The following is a 17,477-nucleotide window of genomic DNA, read 5'->3' as shown; positions in this document are numbered from 1 at the left end:
AACAACCACCACAGCAACTGATATTAGACGATGAAAGAATTGAACACGTGGATTCGTACATCTACTTGGGAACAACAGTTAACTCAAATTGGGATCAAGCGAAGGAAATACGTATAAGAGTAGAAAAGGCAAGAGCATCGTTCACTAGCATGAAGCAAATTTTCACCTCTAAAAGCCTCACCCTACCTCTCAAAATTCGACTTCTGAAATGTTATGTATTCCCGGTTTTGTTATATGGAATGGAGGCGTGGACAATGACCGCAACATTGATGAAAAAAGTAGAGGCCTTCGAAATGTGGGCTTACCGACGTATATTACGTATATCCTGGACTGAACACGTGACCAACGAAGAGGTACTACGCCGGATAGGTAAAGAGAGAGAGGTAGGAATAAGTATAAAGAAAAGAAAGTTGGAATACTTGGGTCACGTTATGAGACACAATAAATATAGAGTACTAGAACTGATCGTCCAAGGGAAAATAGACAGCAGAAGGGGTCCAGGGAGGAGAAGACACTCGTGGCTCCAAAACTTGCGGCAATGGTTCGGATTGTCATCTGCTGAACTATTCAGATCTGCCGCAAACAAAGTCAGAATAGCCATGTTGATTGCCAACGTTCGGAACGGACAAGGCACATGAAGAAGAAGAATATATTAGAAGTGAATATTTCGACCAAAAAATAATTTATAAATACGTTCGAATTATCGGGTAAAGTGGTCTGTAATGAAAATCTTTCTTTTTTCTGAGATACTCAATATTTCGCCATTTATTTCCATTTATTTAATAGCTTCCTCAGGGGTAAACTAAAACAATTTAAACATTACAAAAAATGGCGTACAAATACATTTTAAAACGCTCACAGAATTTAAAAGATTTCGCAAATAAAAACTGACATTGAAGTATTTGAAATATTGAATGTCAAGATTAAATTGTCTTAAGCACGTTCGTTATAGCTATACGATAAAAAATTAAAATTATTTCAAATGTAAAAATAATAATAACAATAAAAGAAACGTTAGAAGAATGATATTTCTTTGGTCAAACATCAGAATGGCTAAAACAACGCATCACACAACATAAAAGTGATTGCCGCTTGGGAAAAAATACTTGCGCAGTGGTTGAGCACTATGAAAACACTGGTCATATGCTAGATTATAACAAAGCTCACATTTTGGCACAGATTGATAACTACAAAAGTAGATTATTTCTTGAGATGTATTACATTAACAAAAATAAAAACACTTTAAATTATAAAACGGATACTGGACAGTTAAGTAACATATATTGTAACATATTGAACAAAATTTATAAATATTCAAAATAGCCAACATTCATCTTAATAACAACTAACCTTAATAATTCATCAAAGAAATATCATTCTTCTAACGTTTCTTTTATTGTTATTATTATTTTTACATTTGAAATAATTTTAATTTTTTATCGTATAGCTGTAACGAACGTGCTTAAGACAATTTAATCTTGACATTCAATATTTCAAATACTTCAATGTCAGTTTTTATTTGCGAAATCTTTTGAATTCTGTGAGTGTTTTAAAATGTATTTGTACGCCATTTTTTGTAATGTTTAAATTGTTTTAGTTTACTCCTGAGGAAGCTATTAAATAAATGGAAATAAATGGCGAAATATTGAGTATCTCAGATAAAAGAAAGATTTTCATTACAGACCACTTTTCCCGATAATTCGAACGTATTTATATATATATATATATATATATATATATATATATATATATATATATATATATATATATATATATATATATATATATATATATATATATATATATTGTGACGATTGGGGTTTATAGAAAATAATTTATAAGTTATATACTACATAATATTAGATATTTGGTTGTTTTAAATAAGTTATATACTAGAGAATTTAATAAAAATATATTTATGTGATGGCATTTTTAATAAATTAGCATATAATAATTGTAAAAAGTTGTATTTAGTAATTTTAATGTTGTAAATAGATTTAAGTGAGCCATGTGCCTAGGCAACCAACTATACATACTCCAAGTGTCAAATTAAGAATCATAATTACGAATAAAAGTGGGGTTATATAATATATTGTTTGAAATGTGTATTTTATTAAATTAGAGTGTTAGTTACTAATTTAATTATATATTCTGATCTGAAAAGCCTAAATGTAAACAAAATTATTAATAGAAAAGAATGGAATTCTCTGGATCTCCGGAGATGGCCATGTTTGCGAAATGGTTTGTTCCAGAAAATTCATACAAGTATGAAATAGAACAAATTGGAACATGATCTCTTACGAGATGGTTCTAGAATGTCCAAAAGATATAAATACCCGTGATTTGGATTCAAGATGGGAGTTTTTGAAAGTTTTTAGTCAGAAAAGTTTTAGATAGTGCAGTCAGAAGAGTTTTAGGAAGTTTTTGGAGTTTTTTAGAAGTTTTTAGTCAGAAGTCAAGCAGTTTATTATGAAAGTTAGTTAGAGTCAGTGAATCAAGTACAAATAGTCCAATAGTTTAATATAGTGAGTTAAATGAAGATTAAAAATTATGCATATAATTTAATGCACATTTATAATTATACACAAATAATTATTGAAGATAAAAAAAGGTATATTGGAAGAAATTAAATTATATTATGGTTGGAGATTAGTATAAATCAACTTATAATAATTGGATATTGGTATATTGAAAAGAAGAATAAATATAAATGCTGTTTGCTGGTTTGGTTGGTGGTGTATAAATGCTGGTGAAGAAAACTATATCTTAAATTGGTAGAAGCTGATAATTGAAAAAAGTAATTTCACAAAAAACAAGGATAACCGAAGTACGAAGACTTTCAGTGGTGATTAGAATATATATAGTGGAAAACAGTTCATTTAGGCATTCAGTGAAAGAAAGGTACAAAATTTTGTTAATATAATTTAGTTAGTGTCATAACAATTTCAATTTTGAAGATAGTTTTGTTTAAATTTTAGATTGTCTATAGAATTTAATTAGTTTTATAAGAATATCAATTTAAAGATAGTTTATTTTAAATTTACATTGACTAGGTTAGATATATATGTGTGTTTCATAATAGTTATAATAAAGATAATTTAAAAAAGTACTTACAAGCTAATTCTTTGAGAACCGCGATAAAAACCCTATATATTATATTATTAAAAATACTCATTGCTCATCATTCAAACAAAAAACACATCATAACAATATATATATATATATATATATATATATATATATATATATATATATATATATATATATATATATATATATATATGTTATATGCATTGTACCAACTAATGTTGCTGACCACGACGATTCCCAGGGTATCAGGTTTCTACTTCCAAGTACCAGAGCCGATAAGGATCCGTACACATGCAGAGTCAGCGGGACCCAAGGTTTTTGCATGTTCCCACTGAGTCAGCAGTTTCTAATATTATAAAAGCACTTGTCGCTCTTTATATTCGTTCATTTTTCTTTAGTCTTAAGTACAGTATAATCAAATTTGTAACACGTAACTTTGTTTATTGTATTTTGAAATAAATTTAATTTTTAAAAAGTCAAAAAGGTGTTTCGTGATATAAAAAGTGGCGCAAAAGTCAGTAGGATCTGGAACGTTGGCAGAACAAGGAAGAACTAACTGACAACGGTGGATTCTAATCCTTTAATCAGAAAAAGAACCAATAATCTCCAAAAAGCAGCGGCGTCCTAACTTTGCAGTAATCTACGGAAGGAACACCAAGTGAAGCCCCTGGTAGAACAGCTGTCGAGAACAAGACGACTTGATGTTTTTGGAACTAATGTAAGTCTAATATTGAATCATCTCGAATATAATTTTTGTTTTATACCATATTATTTATACCATACTGTTCGATATTCCAATATTAATTGAATATTTTTGATAGTTGCTTCAATAATTATATACTTGGCGATTATTCTGCAAATCGTCAATTTTTATTTTTATTAAACGATTATTTTTGTCGATTATTCCGCTAATCAGACACTGTCTTAGAAAAATACTTTTCGGATATTTTGATTTATTATTTTGATATTAATATTTTGATTTATTATTTGATATTTCTATTTGATTAATTATTTAGTTAAACAATCCATAATCTTATATTTTTATTTTTTTCCTTTTTATTTTTCTATTTCGTTTATTGATTTACTGACCACCATGAACGATAACGGCAACACTCCTCGTCCTGCTTCTCGTAATGAGAACCAGCCTGAAATAGAACCTTATAAATTATCTGAAATATTTTCTATCGTACCCGAATTTGAAGGCGATCAAATATTTTTACACACATTTTTAAATGCTTGTGATTATGCCTACAATATGTCTACTCGCGATCAAAAACAACTATTAGTAATTCACATAAAAAATAAATTACGCGGTAGAGCGGCACAACTTATAAGTTCAAGAAATCCATTATCGTATCTAGAAATCAAACAGCTTCTTACTTCTCATTTTGGGGACACTAGAGACCTATCTTCTTTGATACAAGATTTACAGAGAGTCAAACAACTTCCGAATGAATCGGCTCTTACATTCCTCAATCGTGTCCAAGTCCTTAATGCAAAAATGCATGCCAACATACAAAAATCTAACCTCTCTGCTGTAGAGAAACAGGCACAAATTGTTTTAATCGAATCAATGGCGCTTAATACATTATTGACCGGCCTCGATCCAAGGATCGCTCACATCATTCGTGCTAGTAATCCAAAAGACCTTCTCGAAGCTCAAGTCCGCATCAGACGAGAGTTACAATTATCCTATTTCGAAGTACAGAAAATCAATCGACTCAATCCTCCAAAACCCAATCAAAACAATCAACCCATCAGAAGACCAAACCTTCAACCACATAGATGCACGTTTTGTGGACGTATGGGCCACTCGTACAACGAATGTCGATCTCGACAATCCCAAAATAACTAGCAAAATTTCAATAATTCCCATAATTTTAACGGTTCCCGAAATTTTAATAGCAATCAAAACTTCAATAACTCTCAAAACAATGGCTTTCAGAGACCAACTTTCAGTTCAAATAATAATTTCCAAAACAATAGACCCAATGACCAACAAAGACCTCAATTCGCACCAAATCAAAATAATTCACAAGTACGCGCTTCTGTAATCCATAAGAATCCTAATTTTTCAAACGATAGGCACAGAGCTCATTTCGTTAACTATGAACCTGACTATATTAATGACTACACTTCAGCTCCAGATGAAAGCTATCAATACGAAGATTTCTCTGATAATAATTATTCACCTCCTGATTATTACCATTCATTCGATCAATCACCCGATTTAATTGATAGCCAAGACTATCAGGATTTTCTCTCAGTCCCGAACCAGAACCACCCACCAGACAATGCCAGTTCAATGAACGAATCTTTGTCTCAAATACAGAATCAGATTCAAACTCTAAATTTGGACGACATGAACCCATCTCTGAACTTTCCAGAACAGAATTTTCTCTGAGCCCTCTTCTTGCTGTGAACTCTAAAAACCTGTACTATATAAAAGACGCATCGAATACATTTAAATTACTTATCGATACCGGTGCTGGTATCTCTATCTTTAAAGAAAATACCGCGAAAAATTTCAAACCACGTTTTCCCGAAAAAATTACAATACAAGGTATTACAGACCAAAAGATTTTTGTCACTGAATCAACTTTAGTCCCGTTTCAAGTAGGAAACCCCCATAAGGTGTTTATCCATAATTTAAATATTGATTTCGATGGAATCTTAGGCCTCGATTTTTTAGAATATTATGAATGTACAATAGACATAAAAAACAAACAACTTATCACAAACTTTAAAACATTACCTCTCTACAAAGTAGAAACTAATTCGCTTAACAATGAACCCCCTAACCAAATTAAAATAGATCCTAGATCCGAGCAAATATTCAAGTTAACATGTCATCTGTCAAATACAGATGCAATTTTGCACAAAAAAGAAAAAGATAAAGTCCATATCCCCAACGCATTAGTACACGTAAATGAAAAAGGAGAATTTCTAACATCCGTAGTAAATGCAAACGCAATTCCCAAAATTATCGATTTTTCCGATATCGTAATTGAACCTTATTCAAACTATCCTATCCTAAATTTCCAATCGAACGATAACTTGGTAAATTATTGTTCTGATAAAATTGACCGTACCAACAAAATCAAATCTCGACTTCGAACAGAACATCTTAACGAGGAAGAACAAGAACTTATTACAAATCTTTGCTTAAATTATGAAGACATATTTTACTTAGAGGGAGACAATCTCACTTTTACCAGTGAGATTAAACATCAAATTGAGACTAATAACGCCAAACCCATTTTTACGAAATCATACAGATATCCTCAGGTCCACAAAGAGGAAGTAAAATCTCAAGTAAATAAGATGGTCAACGAAGGTATCATCCGACCCTCTACTTCTCCTTGGTCATCTCCTGTTTGGGTTGTTCCCAAAAAAAATGGACTCTTCTGGAGAACAAAAATGGCGAGTAGTAATAGACTACCGCAAGCTCAATGAATGTACAATTGACGATAAATACCCTCTTCCTAATATCTCCGATCTCTTAGACCAGCTTGGTAAGTGTCAATATTTCACAACTCTTGATCTTGCCTCCGGGTTTCATCAGATCGAAATCGATCCCAATGACATTCCTAAAACAGCCTTCTCCGTTGAAAACGGACACTATGAATTTACTCGCATGCCTTTTGGACTTAAAAATGCACCGTCCACATTCCAGCGTGTCATGGAAAATATTCTTTTAGGTATTTTAAACGAACGATGTCTTGTCTACATGGACGACATTATAGTATACTCTCCTACCATTCACGAGCACATTTCCCGTCTTACTGAAGTTTTCAAACGTCTTCGAAAGGCTAATCTTAAAATCCAGCCTGATAAATGTGAATTTCTCATTAAATCTTTAAATTAACATTAAATCTTTCCTAGGTCTAGCCGGTTACTATCGTCGTTTTATCCCCAATTTTGCCAAACTCTCTAAACCTCTCACTAGACTACTCCAAAAAGATGTTTCTTTTAATTTTGATCCAGATTGCAAGCAAGCTTTTGAAGATTTGAAAAACGCTTTAATTTCTGACCCGATTCTGACCTATCCAAACTTTGAGGAACCATTTGTTCTCACAACAGATGCAAGTGCATTCGCCATCGGCGCTATATTATCCCAAGACCCCATTGGAAAGGATCTACCTATAGCATATGCTTCACGTACCCTGTGTAATGCTGAAACACGATATTCGACCATTGAGCGAGAGCTTCTTGCCATCGTATGGGCTGTAAAACATTTCCGACCCTATCTGTTTGGAAGAAAATTCACCCTAGTAACTGATCACCGCCCACTTACCTGGTTATTTTCTATAAAAGACCCTGGAAGCAGACTAGCTAGATGGCGCCTCAAGCTTGAGGAATACAATTATAAAATCATTCATAAACCGGGAAAAACCAACAAAAATGCAGACGCCCTTTCTCGAATTAAAATCAATCATTTTAAAGAATGTGCGAATTTTCATAAGAAAATATCAGTATTAGCTTCGAATGATACGGAATCTGACGAAGAGCTAAATGAAATCAATGAAGAAGAAATCACTGAACATTTTAATAGATTTGTCGAACTGTATAAAACTAAATCACTCATTGATTACTCTAAAATTGAAATATCTAACGATCAATTACTGGACAAATCGCATAAGAATATCATCACCTTTCTTAGACAAAATAAAATGGAAGAGATACATCATAAAGTATTAGACGACGTCTTTGACGAAAACGACATAGATTTTAACTTGTCAAAGATCAACATATTGGGCAGTAAAACTATCAAAAATCGGAAATATTTTATCATTCCCCTTCCTTTTGATCCCGAAACGGTAGTACAACACCTATTCTATATCGTTTATGTCGCACAAAATGAATTTAACCTATCGCAAATCTATTACGTCGAAAATCAACTAGAATTACCAATTCTAGAAATATTTTCATTTATCTTTGCCGATAAAGAAATAAAATTAAGAATTTGTCAAGATGTTATTAAAACTCCGGAACAGGATGAAATACCCCAAATACTAGATCATTATCACCATGGTAAAAGCAATCTCCATCGGGGTATAAATGAGACTATACGAAGAATAAAAGAAAAGTATAATTGGCAAGGTATCACAAAGGATGTAGAAAATTTTATAAAAAACTGCGAAATCTGTCAAAAAGTAAAGATCTGTAGAAAAAACTTAAGTAACCCGTTAGTCATCACCGAAACACCTAAAACACCATTCGAAAGAATTAACATAGACCTTTTCGAATACCCTACCAGAAATTATGCCCTAACTATCAGAGACGAGCTCACTAAGTTCACACAGGCATATCCCCTTGAAGACAAAACAGCTAAATCAGTCGTCAATAATCTTATTGTGTTTTTCCAACACTATGGTACACCATTACGCATACACTGTGACTATGGACGTGAATTCGACAATGCTTTGATGAAAGATCTTTGTGAATTGTACAAATAAAACTAACCTTCTCGAGTGTGGGTCATCCACAATCTAACGGTTCGATTGAAAGATTTCACGCAACCCTAAGCGAAATGATAAGAGCTAATCAAGCTGAAAATCCCGACGAACATCCGTTCAATGTTTTACCTTATGCAGTTATTTGCTACAATAACACAAAAAACAAAACTCACGGATTTACACCGTATGAACTCATTTTTGGACATACTTCTTTTAGACCACCCGAAATACTTTACAACGAGAAAATCCTTATATCAAAGTACGTTAGAGACTTAAGTAATCGTATGCAATATTTCTATAAAGTGGCACGAGCCAAGACAGAAAGACAAAAAGAAAAGGCTAAAGAAAGATTCGATCAACATGTGTCACCAAACCCTCCAGAATATAAGATAGGCGATAAGGTTTACGTCAAGGAATCGCAAATTAAAGACAAAGAACAAAATAAGTTTAATGGCCCTTTCGAAATCCAAGAAATCCACATAAATTCTGCTACTTTATTAAATACCCAAACCAATAGAACCATGAAAGTGAATTTTGATAGACTAAAACCCTATCATGAGTAATTTTCTTTCAGATTCCTCGGACGGATTCCAGTCATCCACTCCCAGTATACGTTAACCCCAATCAACAACACCATTGGAATCTTTTTTCATGAAGAAACCAATCTCAAAATTTCAAACGACAAATGGACCCTCCTTGTATATAAAGACCTGCAACCAATCAGAGACGTTATCGACAAAAACGACAAAATCTTAGAAAATCTATTAGATACTATTGAAGAAGATGTACCTCGAATGCTGGCATTCAAATCCGAAGTCCAAACTCACATAAGTCTTCTTAAACAAATCTCTAGTTCTGTTAATCTCAAATATACAGAGATAATGGCTGATACGAAACAATACACATTCCGAGAGAAACGTGGGCTTATTAACGGAATAGGTTCGATATGGAAATCAATTACCGGAAACTTAGATTCGTCAGATGGAGAATATTTCAATGAATGTATAAATAAAATAACCCGCGATGAATATCAAATCGAAAACCTATTAAAAAATCAAATATCGGTTACCACTTCTGTTATTAAGAACTTTAACAACACAATCCGAAAATTACAAATAGATGAGGAAACATTTAACGATAATATTAAAGAAATTCGAGAGTCAATAATGGATATCTCTGACCAATTAAAATTCTATCAATCTCAAATCGATATACTAAACTTTTGTGAATTACTAATGGAAAGCTATTCATTTATCGAAGATTCTTTAAATGATATAGTAAATGCCATAACCTTTGCTTGATTAAAAATATTACATAGTTCAATCATCACCCCGTTTGACTTAATTGAATCGCTTAGGCATATATCACAATTATTACAAAAAAATAATCTTCCATTATCGATCTACACTTCAAATCTAGCTCAATATCTAGATATTATCGAATTACAAGCCTATCAACTAGACACAAGAATTGTATTCGTTTTAAATATTCCTTTAACTGATGCAGAACAATATACTTTATATCGTCTGTATCCAATACCAATACTGGATAATCGAACAGGTCTTCATTCAATATTAATAACAACGCATAAATATATTGCGCGAAACGATGATTCATTATTATACCTTACAATAAATAGTCTTGAGTCATGCAAAACTTTGCAAGCTCGAACCAAGATCTGTTACAACACACTTCCATATCCGATCGACAGCGATGCCATATGCGAAGCCCAACTTCTCAAACGACAAGAACGTCTTCCCAGAACATGCCAGACTTCCGTAGTATTCGCCAAAGATTACAACGTCCAGAAGATCAACATGAACCTGTGGCTCATAACAGTTTCTGACCCACTGCCTATTACCATCAAATGTGAATCCAGAGACGTCAAATCAGAAATCATCCACACCAATCATGTACTCAAACTACAACCCACGTGCATTGCCTTTATTGGAAGTACAAGAGTACACTCTCAAAAACTAATCGACGTTCATGACAATGTTATTTACAGAAGTCACCCAGTCCAAATACCATTCAACTGCTGCAAACACTTCCCAGATAAGATCCAACTTCCCGACTTAAAACCACTAAAGCTTAGCAAAATCAATACTGAAGACCTCGAGATAGCCCATCACAAACTCAATCAGTATTCTGAAGAACTGGACAAACTAATAAATGAACCATTCGTCAACAAACACCTGAGCTGGTTCACGATATTAACAATAGTCGTCATTGTGACTTTTGTTGTTCTTTATGTCATATGTAAATACCGATCCAAGAGAAGATACAAGATAGGAATTGGCAACACCAATGACAATGACCATCCGCCCTCTCCACCAAGACAACCAGTGACAGCCTTCGCCAGGAATTGGAGGAAGATCCTTCCAAGACGAAGACCCAGTATTCACCTAAGCGAATCCATAGACGAAGAAGAGCAGATCCAACTGAATACCATTAAACAAACAGTCTAAAAGTTGCTGCCACGCGTCAACTTTCATCTAAAAGAGGGAGCTGTTATATGCATTGTACCAACTAATGTTGCTGACCACGACGATTCCCAGGGTATCAGGTTTCTACTTCCAAGTACCAGAGCCGATAAGGATCCGTACACATGCAGAGTCAGCGGGACCCAAGGTTTTTGCATGTTCCCACTGAGTCAGCAGTTTCTAATATTATAAAAGCACTTGTCGCTCTTTATATTCGTTCATTTTTCTTTAGTCTTAAGTACAGTATAATCAAATTTGTAACACGTAACTTTGTTTATTGTATTTTGAAATAAATTTAATTTTTAAAAAGTCAAAAAGGTGTTTCGTGATATAAAATATATATATATATATATATATATATATATATATATATATATATATATATATATATATATATATATATATATATATAGATAATCAAACAAATCGATTCTTTATTTAGTAACCAATTGAATTGTTATTTGCTTTGGTAGTTATGAGATAGTTGGTTTTGTTTAAGGACAAAATATCTTTTTATATTTTTTTGGAATATTCATAATGAAATGTTTCCTTCAAAAACTGTGTCTACTAGAAATGGAATTGCAATTGAAGATTGAAGTAGTTTTTCTTCGTCTTTTTACTTTTTTGATAAGCTTGCTCCTTTAGACGTTTTCTTTGATGTCCAGGTTGTTATTCCATCTTTTTCTTGGCTTTCCCATACTTATATATTGACCTATTCTTCTATACTTGTGATTTGAATCTACATATAATTTTACATTTGTTACTATTCCGTATCCAGTCTTTCATGATATCTATGATACACTTTTATTTATGAGAACTGTTACACTGTGTACCTCATAGTGTTATTCCAGTGATATCTTTGACAATTTTCATTTCGCGTGCTTCACTAATCCTCTTATTTTCTTTGTATCGGGCCTTGGTCTTTTTCTTTAGTATATGTCATTAACCGACTCCACTGGCGGCTTATGAATATTGGCCACTGTGTCTGTTTGTAGATGTAGAGTTCATATGCTTAGCATCAGTTTCCTAACTAGTTAAAATTCCTTTATAGTTGAATTGAAATAGAAGGTTGATGCCTTCTTGACATATTTTTTACAAATTCAAAGTTATACTTTTTTCCTGAAAAAGACGTATTTGATGTTCCATTAAATTTCTTTTAAGACGTATTGCTTTTCGATATACTCTTTTAGGGACACTACTACTTCTTACTTTAATATAGATCTATTTAAACATTTTTTAGAATTTCCGAAAATTGAAAAATGTTCGGATGGAAAGTATAAGACAAAGAATTGAATGTTGAATGAAAACTTTTGCATGCATTCGTCGTTCTTTGTAAAGACGTAGTATTCTCGGCCCACATAGTAGTTGGAAGAAAAGAAATCTGCAAATTTTTGAACAGGCAAATGTTTGGGTAAGATTGCTCCATAATCAAACGCAAAACAATCATCAACATCTTCAGAGTCCAAAAAAGAAAGACCAAACATGTATTTTAAAAGACGTAATGCCAAAGGAATGGCTTAACTTATAATTCATAGCTATATTAGCTTAACGAGTCACTAACTAAAAATATTCTTAAAGATAATACAGAATTTATTGAATCGAATTTATAATAAATCTGAAATATACAAACACTCATTCAAAAATGCCTCGATTGCCAGGAAAAAGTATATCTCTGTTTCATCGACTACCAGAAGGCTTCTGATAGAGTCCAGCATAAAAAATTGTTGTATGAACTACAAAAAATGAAGATAGATGGAAAAAATCTGGTGTCCGACAAGATTGTGCCATGTCTCCATTGCTCTTTGACTTGAACTCTGAATGCATATTCAAACAAGACCCCCAGAGGACCAATGGTCATGCGGGTATAAATGTTTGTTTTATTAGGAGAGCTATTACTTTAACCAATTACTATAATTTAAAGCAATAAACATTTCTGAATCTGAGAGAATAGATTTTCTCCTTACCTATATTAATTATCCGTTGCACTCTCTTATTGGATATTTGAAGATTACCATACTTTTAGTTTTGTTTATTATTATTATTATCATATTCATTTTCTTTTGTTATTAAAATAAATTGACATGGAAATCTCTGCAGACCATCTTCACTATCTGTAGCAAGTATGGCATCGTGTGCATAATATAAAATAAAGCTAATGCTATACCTACACTTCGAAGTTTGTTGAATTTTGTCCATAATAAGATTAAATACAACGCTTTATGAGTCATCCTGATGAATGCTTCTCTTGACGGGTATAGACTCTGTTATTCGATATATATCTTTGGAATTTTTTTAATAAAATCTGATGGTATGTTTTGGTCATATAATAAATATGTGAGTTATATAGTTAAGTTCTATACGATCGATACATAGACCGGGATATTATATTTTATTGACTTCTAGATTTGTTTCATGACAAAGATCGCATCTTTTAAAGTAATTTTCTTTTCAATTAATTCATTTTTAAATTTAATAGTTGCAGAACAGGAGGTGAATCCTCCTAATTAGATTGGTCTCGACGTAACTAGCTAAATAACCAAGCTATATATAGTAACGAAGAAACTTAGCATTATCACTACTAGTAAACGTATAATATTTATTATGGCCACATAAAGATTAGACACCTGGACCTTAAACATATAGTTAAAAATAACAAATTAACTTTAAATGAATAATATCATTTTAAATTAATTAATATTTAAATGGGAATAAGCCACAATTAAAGGTTAAAATACATTTATTGACGTTTCAATTTCCACTTCGGAAATCGTTCTCAAAATACAAACATTATTTATACAAATGTTTGTATTTTGAGAACGATTTCCGAAGTGGAAATTGAAACGTCAATAAATGTATTTTAACCTTTAATTGTGGCTTATTCCCATTTAAATATTAATTAATTTAAAATGCCACAAGAAAATAGCTTCAGAACAATATCATTTTAAATGTAAATTTATTCACTGGTGAAATTACTACACAAAAAAGTAAAATATTAGATGGAAAGCTTGGTCACTATAATCTATTTGTTTGCAACTGGCAGTTCATTACAAACGCCAGTCCTCAAATGTAAGTTAAGGGTTACCGTCAAGGCCATAAACCATTGCCGTATGGATGTAGTTTAAACCAATAAGGTTTTATACGAGTTACGCATTAATTTGTTTAGTTATATAATATATATAATATATATATATATAATATATATATATATATATATATATATATATATATATATATATATATATATATATATATATAATATATAATATAATATAATTCTCGAAGCTTCACGCCAGTCATCTTATAAATCTACAAATCACTTTTATACCTATAAGCTTAAAAAATTTAATTTTAAAAGTGGATAATTACTTACTTTTTAAACGGTATTAAAGGCATAGGACCAATCAAAGCGAAACCAATAGTCACAACCACACATCCAATCGCAATAATCCTCTTCGGAGGTACTTGTAGCTTATCACAGAAATATCCAAAAATAGGAGTAGTAATCGCGTACACACCCCCGTTGATGACGAACATAAGTCCGACTATAATGGGGGAGAGATTGAATTCTCGCAAATGCGGTTCCAAGGTAGCTTGAAGGAAGCCGATCGACATGCTGGATACCACCACGCTGGCAGCTGCTAAAAGGACGCCATATATTTTTAAAGCAGACAGCATAGACTCTGAAAAGAAAACAGAATAGGCAATCTTGGATTAAAAATTACTGAAGATTTTTTATTATAACGTAAAAATATAGTATAGTCACGTATTTCGGTCAGAATTCACAAGCATTTATTTATTTTTAGTTAAATTATTAATAAACATAATAAAAAATTATTGTGAACAATTGAAAGCTAAGTAATAATCGAATAAAAACCTGACATTATGGATGTTATCAATGACATTTCCTTTAATAACGGGCTTTATATAGTTGCAGCTTGAATTTCATAAGAATATGTTTAGGCTGCGATTATCTGGCGGTTTTAAAAAATAAATATACAAGGCGTTTATATTTATCTTAAATACGTGTTTATCTTTGAATATTTCCTTCAACGAGCATAATCAGAAGAAATTATGACTTTTAATGTGTACAAATAGAAACCGCTGACAACTAAAGATACACCAGTGGTTTGGATTTGAGAATTTTCTAGTATAGATAAGAATATTTATATGGATTAACTAGTTTGTATCTAAAGAAATATTGAAATCTTCTAATCAACGAAAAGATTAACAAGACTGTCAAAAGTGAAACATGAGCGCCATTTTCAATAGCTCCCTGTTGAGGGCAAACGCATGATAAAAAGAGTTTATCGAGGCCTTCGTTTTAAACTTTCTGAATTAGAGACAATCACGGTAACATTCTTTTTTAACAAATATGCCAAAATTGACTATTTTGGATTATAGGAGGGACATTTTCATCTAGGAAGAATAGAAACGATAGTAGCAAGTTCAGAAAAATAGAACGCCACCTTATTCACAATGTGAAAAGTGCACTATACGAAATGTATGCAGTAAATGTTTTAAGCCTTGAACTAAATTGGTTCGAGAACACATTCTTTTTTGTTCAGCAACAAGCACCAATAATTTTTCAAAGCTAATAATTTTAAGTATAAAACTATAGATGCCAGTCCCTCACGGAAAGCAGTAGAATGATTGTTTGATGAAAAGATTATATAATAAATATAACAGACGTATGGAAAATTAAATCAAACATTGTATATTTAGATGAGACTTAGTTTGACCCCTCGGTTTGATACCACTGTGAAAAAAGCTAAATAAATGATAATAAAAACTGTTCAAATGCAGTAGACACCTTCCAATAAATGACATATGATTATTATTTTATATTGCGGTGGATAAAATGGATGGATCGTTATGCATTATTCGTGTTAGCCAAATAAAGTTAAATATGCATCTTTAGACTACTATGAGAACAGGGAAAGAACATTTTTTGAATGGACAATGCTTCGAGTCATTCTCGATTACTCAGAAAAATTCCAAATACTACTTCGACCAAACCACAAATTAAAAAATTGCTCTTTGAGGAAAATTGTTTTTTTAAAGATTCGTATAGTAAAAAGCAGTTGTTATAAGTTTTCCATAGTAAAAAATATCAAAAGGAATATGTTGTTGATAATTGGGATTGCAATAATTGGCATACCTTGCTTAGACAACCTTCTTATTTTTTTATTCTAAAACCATTGAGTTAATATGGGCTCAACTAAAAGGAAATATAAGTAAAACAAATGTGGCTTCCAAATTTTCGTCAGCTTTCTCCAGTTAAGTAGACAAGGAGTAACAACAATAATTAACTAAATTTGGAAAGAAATATATGAAGTATATGCCAACAATAAACAAATTAATTATTTCGATAATAGTGATGCTGAAAAAAAAATGTGATGGTGAAAAAATTAGTAGGTAAGTAATTTGAATTAACTGTTTTTGACGTTAGAATATAGGTATAGTCCGTTCGTTCGTACTGTTGCAGACTTCTTTCATTAAAAACAGAAGAATAAGCATGAATAATGCAAGTGCATATTAATTATTATAGGTCTCCAAGATAATACGATTTACTACCGCTGGACTTTTGTCAACTTTTTTTTATCAATACGCGATTGACAACTTAAAAGACATGACTCATTGCGAGTTTCCCATTTGTGGCCCCAATGCTCAATTGATCAACGATTTGACTACACCTACAAAGCTGCGGCTCCGGCCAGATGCCAGAACTTATATTCAATTAAAAAATAAATAAAAATGGTAATTTGAAATTTACAATTAAATTAATTTTAAAATAGAGCCACTTTTATGACAATTAAAAAACACACGATAAGGAGTTACTACTTTTTGTCTTAAGATAGTGAAGGTAATTTCTATAGAATTTTAACATATAACTTTTGTACTAAAATCATTTAAACCAAAGAACACATGCAGAAAACCGAGATTACGTGACTTTTCACTTCGGAAATTTGTAGAACTGTAAACGAGATTCCGTTCAGATTTAAAAGCCGATCTATAAAATACTAAAACAAAAATTTATATGAAGTTTTAGCGTACTATCTTCCATTTGAAGATTTTCAAGCTTTTTTTAACTCTTATGGCGGAATGTTCTTATATTATTATTCAAATTTGGAGTAAGTATATATATCTTCTACTTACCAAAGAATAGCGTCTATATTCTTTGTACTTACTTTGAGAAACTTTGTCAACAGGAGAATCCTCATGTTTAGGCAACACAAACGCCGTCAAAATCGCAGAGAGAATTAGTAGTGATCCCATTACGGCAAACGGTAGAGTGTAACCTCCTGTCTGATAGAGGGCACCACCAACGGTGGGTCCAACGATTAGTCCGAGACCGAAGAATGTTTCTAAACATGCCTAAAACAAATACCTTTTTTAGTCAGAATATTTAAAAATTATATTTCCCAATAAATGATATATGAGTTTT

The 17,477-nt window shown here is 31.9% G+C and overlaps 1 protein-coding gene across 1 annotated transcript in view; it reads right to left on the bottom strand.

Annotated features, from left to right (window-relative positions):
• The window catches only part of LOC140436948 (MFS-type transporter SLC18B1-like), a 70,640-nt gene that overhangs the window by 17,516 nt on the left and 35,647 nt on the right, over positions 1–17,477 (bottom strand). Inside the window, exons 4-5 of the mRNA XM_072526130.1 lie at positions 17,221–17,407; positions 14,403–14,712 (exon numbers count right to left, since the gene is read on the bottom strand). Of these exons, the coding sequence (XP_072382231.1) occupies positions 14,403–14,712; positions 17,221–17,407 (497 nt within the window). The remainder of the gene's footprint in view (positions 1–14,402; positions 14,713–17,220; positions 17,408–17,477) is intronic.

The sequence above is a fragment of the Diabrotica undecimpunctata genome, chromosome 3, assembly GCF_040954645.1.
Source record: "Diabrotica undecimpunctata isolate CICGRU chromosome 3, icDiaUnde3, whole genome shotgun sequence".
NCBI lineage: Eukaryota > Metazoa > Arthropoda > Insecta > Coleoptera > Chrysomelidae > Diabrotica > Diabrotica undecimpunctata.
The sequence above is the reverse complement of the archived record's forward strand: the minus strand, read 5'-3'. Positions and strand labels throughout refer to the sequence as shown.